The 14,587-nt window shown below is 51.4% G+C and overlaps 1 protein-coding gene across 5 annotated transcripts in view; it reads right to left on the reverse strand.

Moving 5' to 3' along the window:
- The window catches only part of col11a1a (collagen, type XI, alpha 1a), a 376,434-nt gene that overhangs the window by 34,709 nt on the left and 327,138 nt on the right, over nucleotides 1-14,587 (reverse strand). For all 5 annotated transcript variants that reach the window (XM_069939457.1, XM_069939458.1, XM_069939456.1 and 2 more), the window contains 8 exons: nucleotides 13,379-13,486; nucleotides 11,890-11,943; nucleotides 11,492-11,545; nucleotides 10,728-10,781; nucleotides 8,822-8,875; nucleotides 6,040-6,147; nucleotides 3,501-3,554; nucleotides 2,696-2,749 (listed from right to left, as the gene is read on the reverse strand). In XM_069939457.1, the coding sequence (XP_069795558.1) occupies nucleotides 2,696-2,749; nucleotides 3,501-3,554; nucleotides 6,040-6,147; nucleotides 8,822-8,875; nucleotides 10,728-10,781; nucleotides 11,492-11,545; nucleotides 11,890-11,943; nucleotides 13,379-13,486 (540 nt within the window). The remainder of the gene's footprint in view (nucleotides 1-2,695; nucleotides 2,750-3,500; nucleotides 3,555-6,039; nucleotides 6,148-8,821; nucleotides 8,876-10,727; nucleotides 10,782-11,491; nucleotides 11,546-11,889; nucleotides 11,944-13,378; nucleotides 13,487-14,587) is intronic.

The following is a 14,587-nucleotide window of genomic DNA, read 5'->3' on the forward strand; positions in this document are numbered from 1 at the left end:
TTCCATTCTACCCCCACAACCACATCTTCCACCCCATCATTTGTATGATCAGTCCTCCCTGCCAGCACTTGTGGTATTAAAACTGCCACTTCCCATTACAAAGAATACAGCACACAGAACTGGTCTGGTTAACTCTTTATTGGACTCCATTAACTTGAGAGAACCCTTATTGCTTTCAGCCTCGAAAGCAGTCTCCAGATGGGGGAGGGTCTCTGGCCGACAAAGGGATGCATCAAATTTTAAACACTTGAGCAAACAAAGTGAACTAAAAGATTACGTCATTATTCTACACAAGGTATATGACCATTGCAGACAAGGTAAGTCATGCCTCTTGAAGCTCCCTCCCCTGTATCAAGGTTGAATAATAAGAACACTGGGTACATTTACTCCACACTCCCATCACTCTCAATGCATTCCTTATCTGCCCTGTGTGCATTCCAAAGCCCTGTCTCATGAAGGTCGTAGCATGTTCATGAAGCCTCTTCTTAATCTCTCAAACATCATTCTTCCATTTTGTGTTTTAATTCACTTTAATACTTCTAAATTATTTTAATGTTCACTTTAATACCACTCCCTGACCCTCCCTGTGTCGTTCAGGCTTCTTCCACAGCCCTGTCCGGATTGATAGGTGAGAGAGGAACGGACACCCTGGCTGTCCGTCAGATCAGTGGTTTAAACGCTCCACCACTTGGTTCCTCGAGGTTAGGCTCCCAATAATCCACAGTCACAGAGCAACCACCGTACCACCAGGAGTGCATCAAAGTGGCAGAACTCTGACAATCTGGCGTGCTCCAAACTCTGGAGGATTGGCTGAATTTCCAGACAATTGGATATCACCCCTATTTTTATAACCATATAACAATTACAGGATGGAAACAGGCCAATTTGGCCTTTCTAGTCTGCATTGATCCAAGTGCCCTTCTCTAATGCCCAAACACAGCTCGATTTCATTGTTTCCCCATGTCACACCATGGTGTTTCTGGTGTAGCCACCGAGTGCAGAACAAAATCCTCTCTTCAGCTGCAAGCCTACCTACCATCCTGAGCCCTCTGGACCCCAAGCCCAGTTCTGAACACACAACGGACCACACACAGGAACCCCCTCCTCACACACTGTGCCCCCATTGCTCACTCCAGACTAATGAGGGATCAGTAGCAATCTCACACCACACCCTTTGTTTGTCACTGGACGAAGCTTAACACCCAGTTGAATTTAATTTCACCAACTGTCTGTTCCAGCTCCTCATGGACGAACATGAGGTGTCTGGTCAGAGAAGGGTCTGCAGCTCAGGACGATGTTTTATATGAGTATCAGCGGATATGACCATAATTGACAAGAGAGGATATTTCAGTGAAGGTGAGAATCACCTCCAGAACCTCTCTCCTCCGATGCCCAGAACCTCTGAATCAGTAATGGTGAAAATGACAGTAGACTATTTACTAGACCACAAATACAGACACAACACAATCATGTTACTGGTCAAAAATCATTACGGCATAGAAACAGGTCCCTTCGGCCCTTCTAGTCTGTGCTAAACCACTTTTTTTGCCTGGTCCCACTGACCTGTACCCACTCTATATCCCTCCATCCCTCTCCCATCCATGTACCTTTCCAAATTCTTCTTAAATGTTAAAATTGAGCCCATATTCACCACTTCAGCTGGCAGCTTGTTCCACACTCCCACCACTCTCTATGTTAAATTCCCCTTCATGTTCCCCCTGAACTTTTCCCCTTTCACCCTTAACCCATGTCCTCTGGTGGAAAAAGCTGACCTGCATTTACTCTGTCTGTCCCCCCTCATAATTTTAAATACCTTGATCAAATCTCCCCTCATTCTTCTACGATCCAGGGAATAAAGTCCGAACCTGTTTAACCTTTCCCTGTAACTCAGTTCCTTAAGTCCAGGGAACATCCTAGTCAATCTTCTCTGAACTCTTTCTGTCTTACTGAGATCTTTCCTGTAGTTCAGTGACCAAAACTGCACACAATTCTCCAAATTTGGCCTCACCAATGTCTTACACAACTTTACCATAACATCCCAACTCCTGGACTCAATACTGGGGGAGTGCTCATGGTGAATCCATGGACATTTGGTGTCTCTGAGGCGACTATCTTTTGCTTCTCTTTCTCTAACTGTAATGGATGCCGAGCAATGCTAATGGCGAATTTTTTTTGTCTTCCTTATGGCAGACTCAAGGCAATTTTGTGTAATATTACATTTGTTTGATTACATGACAATAAATGGTATCTGATCTGATCAGAGGAGCTGTAATATAGCCAGTATTTGACCACATCTCTGCATTACTGGCCCTGTAATATGACAGTACATGCCCATAACTACTGGCTCAGGAATGTGACCACGTTCTGCCAGTTCTATCTGGTGCTGGGTCACTCTGCTGCTCCCATGCTCTACCCCCTTCCAGTTATCCTCTGTCTACTCCATCCTTGTACATCTACTCCACATACAGTGACCACTGGTTCGCGGAGAGTTCAGCTTTTCCTGTGTGTGGGCAAACCTTGCACCATCTGCCCTGATCTGTGGAAAGGTTCAGAGCAAACCCCCCACCCCACCCCCACCACCGACCTCTACAGAGAAGGCTGTTTTTTTGGACGACCTGAGGATTGTGAGTCCAGGAGTACCCGTCACTGATTGCCTCCACCGCTTGTGCTTTGGATTGTGGGGCATTACACTCACCGGCTGACCTGCTTCTCCATCGTCTCCCTTCTCTCCACCTGTTCCATCCAGGCCCTGCAGTGGAACAGAAAAACAAATCAGTGCTCCACCATTGATCATCACTGCTGCTCACCCAATTACCTTTCCTCAACACAATTTCACATCATTTCCTGAGGAGCTAACTCATATGTTTGCATCAGCCTTGAAATAACGTAAGCCGAAAATGCAAAATCAAAATTGCCCCACAGGGTTATTCTGAGAGATCTAGAGACTCAAACTGTGCACGGTGCTCCCAGTGTGGACTGACTTGGAGATACAGAGACGGGAACTGTGTACGGTGCTCCTGGTGTAGACTGACCTGGGGATACGGAGACAGGAACTGTGTATGGTGCTCCTGGTGTAGACGACCTGGGGATATGGAGACAGGAACTGTGTATGGTGCCCCCGGTGTAGACTGACCTGAGGATATGGAGACAGAAACTGTGTACGGTGCTCCTGGTGTAGACTGACCTGTGGATATGGAGACGGGAACTGTGTATGGTGCTCCCATTGTAGACTGACCTGGGGATATGGAGTGGGAACAGAGCATGGTGCTCCCAGTGTAGACTGACCCAGGAATGCAGAGACAAGAACTGTACATGGTGCTCCCCATGTGGTCTGACCCAGGAATACAGAAACAGGAAGTGTGTGCTCAGAGAAAGTGTAGTAAAGGACAACTTGAAGGGAATGGCACTGTTTTGTAAGCCAGGTCATTCAGGAATCACAGTCATTCCTAGTTTATAATTTTAACTGACCCTACAGCAGTGAATGTCACCCTCCTACTTACCGGAGTGCCCGCTTCTCCTGGGGGCCCAGGATCACCAGGGAATCCAACGGGACCCTAGCAATGGAGAGAAATATAAACTATCTCAGAAATGGGACAATGGTTTCTTAATGCTGTGTACAGAGTTTCTGAGAAGTGAGACCGAGACCGAGTGCGAGAGAGAGAGAAGGATATAGAGAGAGAAAAACAGAAAGAGAGAGGGGGGTACAGGAAAGGACAGAGCATGAGTGACAAGAGGTGGTACGTATGCTTGTATCTTTCATGTGTACAAGAGGACGAGAGTACATGTAATGTGCGCGGGTAAGACTGAGAGAAAAGGAGAAAGAGGGAGACTGGCCATTTCATGTCGGGCCTCTGCCTTGAGGCTGTCTACAGGAGCTGATGGAAAAATAAGAACTTATCTTCCAGACAGTAGCCCTAAAAGGCTGCTCCAGCGTCATGTTCATATCCAGCAGCGCCTTGTAACGCCCACTGATTCCGAAGGAGGGAGGGCGACTGGTGCCGTGGCGCTACCCGTCATAAAAAAGTGGCAGTCTTCCCTACCCAGAATTCCTCAGGCAGCTGAAACTACTCGTGGTTCCCAGAACACGTTTTGAGCCGCAGAGAGTGGCCCTGAAGGCCAAAGTGGCCCAGTGTGGCTGTCCCAGCCCACACCGGCCGCCACCTGATGGCTCCTGACTGCCCAAAGCTCCTGCTGCCTTGAACGGCCCTGCTGCCCCCACTGACAGCTTCCCACTGTCCCGTCGGCTCCTGCTGTCCCGCCGGTTCCCGCTGCCCCAAAGGTCCCCGCTGCCCCGCTGGCCCACATTGAGAGCTCCCGCTGTCGCGCCGGTTCCTGCTGCCCCGACATTCCCCGCTGCCCTAACAGTCCCCATTGGACACTGCTGACAGCTCCCACTGTCCAGCCAGCTCCCACTGCCCCAGCTGCCCTGCCGGTTCCCACTGCCCCGACTACCCTGCCAGTTCCCACTGCCCCATTGGCTCCCACTGACCCGCCGGCCCTTGCTGACAACTCCCGCTGCCCCGCCGGTTCTCATTGCCCCATTGGTTTCCGCTGACAGCCCCCGCCGGCCCCCACTGACAGGTCCTGCTACCCCACCGGCTCCCGCTGACAGATCCCACTGTCCCGCCGGCTCCCGCCTACAGCTCCCACTAGTCCCTGCTGACAACTGCTGCCCTAAGGGCTCCCGCTGCCCCACTGCCCCCGAATTGGAGGAAGAAGGGTGAGAGGGGAGATGGGTCGCGGGCTGATGGCTGTACATTCTGATTGCACTCCGCCGATTATCCCTCTCCAAGAGGGTTTGGATTATGTGGCTCGGTGATGGCCTCCGCACATTCAAAGAGGTACATGGTTATGCACTTTGGCAGAGGTTCTCCACTTTTACATTTGGACTTTTGCCCTATCTAAAAGGGCCTAGAGAAAGAAAAAAGGTGTGAGTGAGAGAGAAAACAAGGAATTGGTTGAGAGAGAGCAAACAAGAAAGGGTGGGGCAGAGAAAGAACAAGAAAGAGAAAGTGAGACAGATCGAGAATGAGGAAAGGAGAAAAGTGTTGGGGAAGGAATGGGGCAATGGGTGAGGGGCTATTGAGGAGGGAGTGTGAGTCGGGTGCTTGGAAAATGTGGGTGGGTGAGGGGAGTGTGGGGTGGGAAACATCATGCTTATTTTCCTCAGCTTCAACTGCTCCACAGATTTAATCAGTTGAAGTTGAGGGAGACTAGGCAAGGGAGAGGGAGGAATGGAAGAAAAAGGGTGGGGAAGCAGATGATCACGGGTTGGGAAGGGGCCATCGTTGTGGAAGGAGGTGGAAGGGAGAAGGCTTGGGTATTCTGAGGTGGAAGTGCATGGGATTGGGTTGGATTGGGATTAGATGGAATTTGTATTTGTATTGGGTTTAGGTACGTGAGGGATTGAGTAGGATTGGGTGGGATTTGGATTTGGATTGGGTTTGGGTATGGGAGGGATTGGGTGAGATTGGATTGGGATTGGGTTTGATCTGGATATGGATTGGGTTTGGGTATGGAAGGGATTGGGTGGGATTGGATTGGGATTCGGTGGGATTGGGTTTGGATATGGGAGGGATTGTGATTGAGATTGGGTGTGATTTGGATTTGGATTGGGTGGGATTTGGATTTATATTGAATTTGGGTGAGATTTGGGTTGGGTTTGGGTATAGGAGGGCTTGGGTGAGATTGGGATTGAGATTGAGTGGGATTTGGATTTGGATTGGGTTTGGGTATGTGAGGGATTGGGTGGGATTTGATTGGGATTGGGATTGTGTGGGATTTGGATTTGGATTTGGTTTGGGTTTGGGAGGGATTAGATTGGGATTGGGTGTGCATATGGGAGTGATTTGGATTGGGATTGGGTGGAATTTGGATTTGGATTGGGTTTGGGTATGGGAAGGATTGAGTGGGATTTGAATTGGGATTGACCAGTATTGGGATGAGAATGTGGTGGGCAGGTTGGTCTGGCTGGAAGTAGGGTGGGAACCCTAATGCCCACACATCTTCAAGCCCAGGTGCACCAGCTCCATGACTTACCAGGTTACCTTTTGGCCCATCATCTCCGGGTGGCCCCCTGGGTCCTGCTGGTCCAGCTGCTCCTGGTGGTCCTGCCTCTCCCTTCTCTCCCAAGTCACCTTTCGGTCCCTGTGGCAGAGATAGGTAGTAAACACTCAACATTGCACTGATATCCAGCAGGCCACTCTGCCCTTTGCTTTTCCACTCAAGGAGTACATGGGCAATGTGGGTGAGAGATTTGAGGTAGAGCACTAACACGTGGTACAAGCCTCATGGCCATCCCAACAGACCCCACATCCGGCCATACTGACTCCAATTACATCGCCAGGTCTGACACCTTCTTGGCCTCCAAAATGCCAGAGCTCACCTTACAAGTATCTGCCTCCACTTTCTCCTCCAGACAGTGCACTCTGGATTCAAGCCCTCTCTCGAGGGTAAAATCCTTCTCAAATCTCCTCTGACCCCTCAGACGAAACACAAAGTCTAACACTAACCAAATGAACTCTGACCTCAATTAACCCAAAATAATCCTGACCCAAATAGCAACTAAACCTCATCCTGAATGGCAGCTGGTGACTCAAGGCGAGGAAGCCACCCAGGTTGCATCTGCTGGGGACTGTGGGCAAGGTTCACACATCCGCTGAGGCTACTGGGCACTGTGGTCAAGGGTCTCACACCTGCTGAGGCTACTGGGGACTGTGGTCAAGGGTCTCACACCCGCTGAGGCTACTGGGGACTGTGGTCAAAGGTCTCACACCTGCTGAGGCTACTGGGGACTGTGGTCAAGGGTCTCACACCCGCTGAGGCTACTGGGGACTGTGGTCAAGGGTCTCACACCTGCTGAGGCTACTGGGGACTGTGGTCAAGGGTCTCACACCTGCTGAGGCTACTGGTGACTGTGGTCAAGGGTCTCACACCTGCTGAGGCTACTGGGGACTGTGGTCAAGGGTCTCACACCTGCTGAGGCTACTGGGCAGTGTGGTCAAGGGTCTCACACCCGCTGAGGCTACTGGGGACTGTGGTCAAGGGTCTCACACCTGCTGAGGCTACTGGGCACTGTGGCCAAGGGTCTCACACCCGCTGAGGCTACTGGGGACTGTGGTCAAGGGTCTCACACCTGCTGAGGCTACTGGGGACTGTGGTCAAGGGTCTCACACCCGCTGAGGCTACAGGGGACTGTGGTCAAGGGTCTCACACCCGTTGAGGCTACTGGGGACTGTGGTCAAGGGTCTCACACCTGCTGAGGCTGCTGGGGACTGTGATCAAGGGTCTCACAACCGCAGAGGCTGCTAGGGACTGTGGTCAAGGGTCTCACACCTGCTGAGGCTGCTGGGGACTGTGGTCAAGGGTCTCACACCTGCTGAGGCTGCTGGGGACTGTGGTCAAGGGTCTCACACCTGCTGAGGCTACTGGGGACTGTGGGCAAGGTTCACACATCCGCTGAGGCTACTGGGGACTGTGGTCAAGGGTCTCACACCTGCTGAGGCTACTGGGGACTATGGTCAAGGGTCTCACACCCGCTGAGGCTACTGGGGACTGTGGTCAAGGGTCTCACACCCGCTGAGGCTACTGGGGACTGTGATCAAGGGTCTCACACCCGCAGAGGCTGCTAGGGACTGTGGTCAAGGGTCTCACACCTGCTGAGGCTGCTGGGGACTGTGGTCAAGGGTCTCACACCTGCTGAGACTGCTGGGGACTGTGGTCAAGGGTCTCACACCTGCTGAGGCTGCCGGTGACTGTGGTCAAGGGTCTCACACCTGCTGAGGCTGCTGGGGACTGTGGTCAAGGGTCTCACACCCGCTGAGGCTGCTGGGGACTGTGATCAAGGGTCTCACACCCGCTGAGGCTGCTGGGGACTGTGATCAAGGGTCTCACACCCGCAGAGGCTGCTGGGGACTGTGATCAAGGGTCTCACACCCGCAGAGGCTGCTGGGGACTGTGGTTAAGGGTCTTACACCCGCTGAGGCTGCCGGTGACTGTGGTCAAGGGTCTCACACCTGCTGAGGCTGCTGGGGACTGTGGTCAAGGGTCTCACACTTGCTGAGGCTGCTGGGGACTGTGATCAAGGGTCTCACACCCGCAGAGGCTGCTGGGGACTGTGATCAAGGGTCTCACACCCGCAGAGGCTGCTAGGGACTGTGGTCAAGGGTCTCACACCTGCTGAGGCTGTTGTGGACAGTGGTCAAGGGTCTCACACCTGCTGAGGCTGCTGGGGACTGTGGTCAAGGCTCTCACATTTGCTGAGGCTGCTGGGGACTGTGGTCAAGAGTCTCACACTTGCTGAGGCTGCTAGGGACTGTGGTCAAGGGTCTCACACTCGCTGAGGCTGCTGGGGACTGTGGGCAAGGGTCTCACACTTGCTGAGGGTCTCACACTCGCTGAGGCTGCTGGGGACTGTCTTGAGACTGGCTGAAGAGGTAACAGGTATTGAAACCGGGATGTGAGAGACTGCCAAGGGCGCTGAAGGCTTCCTGATCTTGTCAGAGGTTCTGATATGGAGCACAGGCAGCTGATGGTTTGGACTGGAGCCTGTGTGACTGCGGGAGCTGTGTAAGCGCTGGAGGCGAATCTACGGACACTCGGTGTCTCTGAGGGAGACTCTCTTTTGCTTCACTTTCTCTGACTGTAGGAGGCACCAGGTAAGTTCTGCCGATTCGAATCTTGCTGCCTTGCAGCAGGCAAAAGCAATTTCATGCAATATTGCACTTCCTTTAATCTTGACTAACGCTGAGCCAACTAACCCAAACCGAGTGGATGTGGGGAAGGAACCCTCCAGGCTGCCAGCAGGTAGTGGGGAACTCACCTTGCGCCCCCTCTCTCCTTGTGGTCCAGGGTCACCTGCTTCACCGTTTTCACCCTGAGGAAACAAACCAGTAAAATTAGCAGCTAGCTGTTTATTCATGGTGCCCTGCATTGATTGGGCAGGCACCGGTGGTGAAGCAGACTCTGCAGTCGAACAGTGAGCTGAATGTATGCTGGGTCACACAAACAGGCCATTCAGCCCACCATTCACATGCTGACCCATGGCTACCCAATACATTAATCTCATTGGCCACAAGGTGCAGAGATCAATTTCCTGGCGTACAGCTCTCACTCTAACCCACGGACAGGGGTAATTCACCCTCCCTCAGACCGGCAGCCAGGGGAGTGGGGAAGGAGGGGACAAGGAACAGAGGGGGGGAAACAGATCACTGAAGAATGGGTTGGGAAAGATAGAAGGGGCAACAGAGGGTGGTGCATCTGTGGAATGAGCTACAAGGGGAGGTGTGGAAGAGGGGAAAACTGCAGGGTTTAAAAGACATTTGGATAGGAAAGGTTTTGAGGAATATTAGCCAGAGGTAAATGGGACTAGCTCAGGCAGTCACATTGGTTAGCAAGCACGGATTGGGCTGAATGGCCTGTTTCTGTTGGCCATGAAGGGGAAGGTGGCTGAGGGAGATGGGACAGGGTAGGGGTGAAGGTTGGTGAGGTTGGAGAGAAGGTACATGGGTGGGGGTGAGGGTGGGAGACGGTGAATGAGGTGGAGAGGGAGTGGGAGAACTAATTGAGGTGGCTGGATATCCCCTCTGGGAGTGAAGGTGGGACCCTGAACTCTGGGCAAATCCATTGGGAAACAGAGAATGCTGGATGAGAAGCGGAGGAAGAGGTAGGGAGGGAGCAGGGAACTGGGCCTGCGGGAACAGAATTGGCCAAGAATCGAGGGTCAGGGGTTGGAGTCACGGGTCAGGGTCAATGCAGGGAGGAGCTCCAATTATTTCAATCTTCTTCACTCTGATCTGCACCTTGATTAAAGAAACAGATCATTCCTCTGTGTGTGTGTGTGTGTGTGTGTGTGTGTGTGTGTGTGTGTGTGTGTGTGTGTGTGTGTGTGTGTGTGTGTGTGTGTGGGTGTGTGTGTGGGTGTGTGGATGTGTGTGGGTGTGTGTGTGCGCGGGTATGTGGGTGCGTGTGTGTGTGTGGGTGTGTGTGTGTGTGGGTGTGTGCGTGTGCGGGTATGTGGGTGCGTGTGTGTGGGTGTGTGTGTGTGGGTGTGTGTGTGGGTGTGTGCGTGTGCGGGTATGTGGGTGCGTGTGTGTGTGTGTGGGTGTGTGTGTGTGCGTGTGTGTGGGTGTGTGTGTGCGCGGGTATGTGGGTGTGTGTGTGGGTGTGTGGGTGTGTGCGTGCGCAGGTATGTGGGTGCGTGTGTGTGGGTGTGTGTGTGTGTGGGTGTGTGTGGGTGTGTGGGTATGTGGGTGCGTGTGTGTGTGTGGGTGTGTATGGGTGTGTGTGGGTGTGTGCGTGCGCGGGTATGTGGGTGCGTGTGTGTGGGTGTGTGTGTGTGGGTGTGTGTGGGTGTGTGCGTGCGCGGGTATGTGGGTGCGTGTGGGTGTGTGTGTGTGTGTGGGTGTGTGTGGGTGTGTGCGTGCGCGGGTATGTGGGTGCGTGTGTGTGGGTGTGTGTGTGTGGGTGTGTGTGGGTGTGTGCGTGCGCGGGTATGTGGGTACGTGTGGGTGTGTGTGTGTGTGTGGGTGTGTGTGGGTGTGTGCGTGCGCGGGTATGTGGGTACGTGTGGGTATGTGTGTGTGTGTGGGTGTGTGTGGGTGTGTGCGTGCGCGGGTATGTGGGTGCGCGTGTGTGCATGCGTGTGTACGCGTATGAGTGTGCAAAGGATCCAGTGCTTTGCACACGGCCCTGTTTAATCTTCAGACAATTCTCTGGCAAAATCTCACCTTCTCACCCACTCCTCCAGGAGAACCGATCGCTCCAGAGGGTCCTGGAGCTCCCTGCAGGGGAGAAAGAGACACAGAGAGGTGAATAGAATGTGGATTCTGTCAGAGCGAGGGAAGCAGATGTACGAGTAGGTCAGAGAGAGGTGAGTTGATATGAGGGGTGAGAGACAGAGAAATGAGTAGATATGGGAGACAGAGAGGTGTGTTGATTTAGGAGGTCAGTGAGAGGTGAGATATAGGGTTCAGAGAGAGGTAAACCGATATAGTCGATCAGAGAGATAAGGATGTAGGCAGGATGGTTCAGAGAATAAACGGATATGTGATGTCAGAGTTGAGCAGATATAGTAGGTGGAGACGAGAGCAGATATGGGGGTCAAAAAGAGTTCAATAGATATGGGAGATGGTCAGAGAGAGAGATGACCAGGTACGGGGACAGTCAGAGAGAGGTGAGCAGACATGGAGAGAGAGTGATCAGATACAGCAGTAGGTCAGAGAGAGCTGAGCAGATACGGAGACAGTCAGAGAGAGGTGACAGGTAGGGGACAGACAGAGAGAGATGACAGTAATGGGGATGGTCAGAGAGAGGTGACAGGTACGGAGACAGTCAGAGAGAGCTGAGCAGGTACGGAGACAGTCAGAGAGAGGTGACAGGTATGGGACAGACAGAGAGAGGTGACAGGTACGGGGACGGTCAGAGAGAGGTGATGGGTACGGGGAGGTCAGAGGTCAGGGTGCAGGTGGAGGCAGTTCTGGCTGATACTCACGTCGGAACCACTGGGACCCTGTGGGCCCCTTGGTCCAGGTGGCCCTGGAGGACCCTGTATGGAAAAGGGATTCCAGAAGTTAGGATTCAAATTTCAAAGCCACAAGACTCAGAAGGGGCAGGCGTGGGGCAGGGGAAGGTCAATCCCAGCCCTGTTTCCGAGAAGCTGAGGTTTCTACAGAAACATGCGATTCAACCCCCAACGCAACAAGCCTCTTTTCCAGCCTTCTCATTGGCTGGGCCCAAAGTTCGTACAGTCATCGACCTTCGTTATGCCACCTGCTGATCTCTGAAATGGACCAAAGAGCCACAAGCAGCTGTCTGCCGCTGTGACCCAGGGTAAGGGTCAGGGGTCATGACACCATTAATTTCTTCATTTGGTTCTGATTCTTCACTTACCATCGCCCCAACATCGCCAGCTTCTCCCTTCTCACCGGGGGGTCCGGGAAGACCCTAAAATTGTGTCAGACAGAAATTGAGTGATTACTGAATTGTCCAAAGCTCAAACTCTTGGATAATTGTAAAACCTGTGATCCCCAGTGATCCAGTCTCCACACCCCTCCTCTTTAAATCCCCAGATCCCGTCTCCACACCCCTCCTCTTAAATCCCCAACGATCCAGTTCCCACACCCCTCCTCTTTAAATCCCCAGCGATCCAGTCTCCACACCCCTCCCCCTTTAAATCCCCAGATCCCATCTCCACACCCCTCCTCTTAAATCCCCAACGATCCAGTTCCCTTTACCCCTCCTCTTTAAATCCCCAGCGATCCAATCTCCACACCCCTCCTCTTTAAATCCCCAGTGATCCAGTCTCCACACCCCTCCTCTTTAAATCCCCAGTGATCCAGTCTCCACACCCCTCCTCTTTAAATCCCCAGTGATCCAGTCTCCACACCCCTCCTCTTTAATTCCCCTGTTTTCCAGTCTCCTCACCCCTCCTCTTTAAATCCGTAATCCAGTTTCCACACCCCTCCTCTTTAAATCCCCAGTGATCCAGTCTCTACACCCCCTCCTTTTTATATCCCCAGTGATCCAGTCTCCACACCCCTCCTCTTTAAATCCCCAGTGATCCAGCCCACACGCCTCTGGAGAAGAGAATTCCAGAGATTCCCCTCCCCCCGGGACAAGAAATCCCTACACACTGTTTTAAATGACTCCCCAATATCCTGCAGTAAGGACTTTGTTTGAGACTTTCCCACTGGTGAAAACATCCCCATATCCCCATGTCTTGTCTGCTCAAGATGTGGAATGTTTTAATAAGATTAACCTGAATGTCAGACCCAGCTTCCATAGTTGTGGAGGCAGACAACCCTCAGATCCCAGGGAATAGCCTGCAAAATCTCCTCTGTACTGAAGAAATATTCAAATTCCCTTCTCTGGACCCTGTGATGGACCAGGGAATTGTAAATGTGACGCCTCACTGTGCAACACTGGTTCAGCTGATTAAATTAGAGCTCAGCTAAAACAGTGGAGAGCTTATAAGAAGTGACATGTTATTGTCATCAATCAGGATAAAGATCTTTAGTGTAAAGTAAACGTCAATTATTGTTAAAAATCAGAAAAGCTCCCCATCATCTTAAATGGGAACCAGCCACATTGCAAGGATTCTGTGCAGATAAAACCAAACATAAATGTGGTTAGAGCTGGCAGATAGGAGAAGGTTAGCAGAACACTATGATCCCTGCCAGGAAGGGAAGAAGTCACAGACTCCAGTTTCTGGCAAATTCAAATAGGGATTCGGAGATAACACTTCTCCAGGGAATGAAACCTGAAGACCTAAAACATTAACTCTCTTTCTTTCCGCGGAAACTTTCTGACCCGCTGAGTGTTTCTCAGCCTCTTGCGTTGGTTCCCATGTTTCAAACACTGCTGTCAAGCGAGGACTCACCTGTAGACCGACCGGACCAGGAAGGCCAGGGTATCCACGTGATCCTTCATCGCCCTTCTGGCCGAACATACCCTGCTGGCCCCGAGGACCTGGCTCCCCATCTCCTCCCTAGGAAGGCAGGTACAAATCAGGTTTGCTCTTGTGTCTGAGAAGCACCAATCTGACTCCTTGTAATCAGTAAAACACCAATCGGATTTGGTCTGCTCCCAGACAAGCACCAATCAGACTTGTTCACCTTGTGGATCAAATATTGGCAAGAGAACATTCAGGGAGGTTCCTCCTCTATTTCCAATTAAAAGGTGCATTTAATTCCATCTGCTCAGCCAAATCCAAATTGGGCAAAGCCAATTGTGACAAATAGTCATCTATTTTAACATCTCCTTGCGATTCCGATTTATAAAGTTTAGAATAAAATGATTTAGAGGGCTCATTAATTTTGTGTCATGGTTTATAGGAGATCCTATTGTTTTCTGTTTCAATCACGTTAATTGTTGGAGAGACCTATTCTGTTTTCAATTGCTAAGATATGACCTTATGAACCCTTTTCCCCAGATCGTAATATCTTTGTCTTGTTCTCATTATTGCCTTTTCTATCTTATAAGTTTGTAACATATTATAGTCGAGCTTTTTGCTAATAAGTACTTTTCGCTTTTGCTCTGAGCTTCTCGATTGTAGGCCAATCTCCAAATAACATATTTCTTTTACTAATTTGTCTACTTCCCTTGTATATACTTTTTTAATTTTGGGGGCGATTAATGGCCTCCTCCTATGCTCAGTCGCAGATATGATTGGCTGAATGGCCTTCTGTTCCCAGCAACAGGTATAATATCCCATGTACATACCTTTTTAAAAATTATACCTTTATGTATTTTGTGATTATTTCATGCCATTTATCGTATGTGTGCACCGTGGTCAGGAGAAATGTTGTACATCCCTAACGTCGAAGTACTCGAGATGGCAGAGGTCGACAGCATCGAGTCCACGCTGCTGAAGATCCAGCTGCGCTGGATGGGTCACGTCTCCAGAATGGAGGACCATCGCCTTCCCAAGATCGTGTTATATGGCGAGCTCTCCACTGGCCACCGTGACAGAGGTGCACCAAAGAAAAGGTACAAGGACTGCCTAAAGAAATCTCTTGGTGCCTGCCACATTGACCACCGCCAGTGGGCTGATAACGCCTCAAACCGTGCATCTTGGCGCCTCACAGTT

This window comes from Narcine bancroftii, chromosome 5 (genome assembly GCF_036971445.1).
Source record: "Narcine bancroftii isolate sNarBan1 chromosome 5, sNarBan1.hap1, whole genome shotgun sequence".
Lineage (NCBI taxonomy): Eukaryota > Metazoa > Chordata > Chondrichthyes > Torpediniformes > Narcinidae > Narcine > Narcine bancroftii.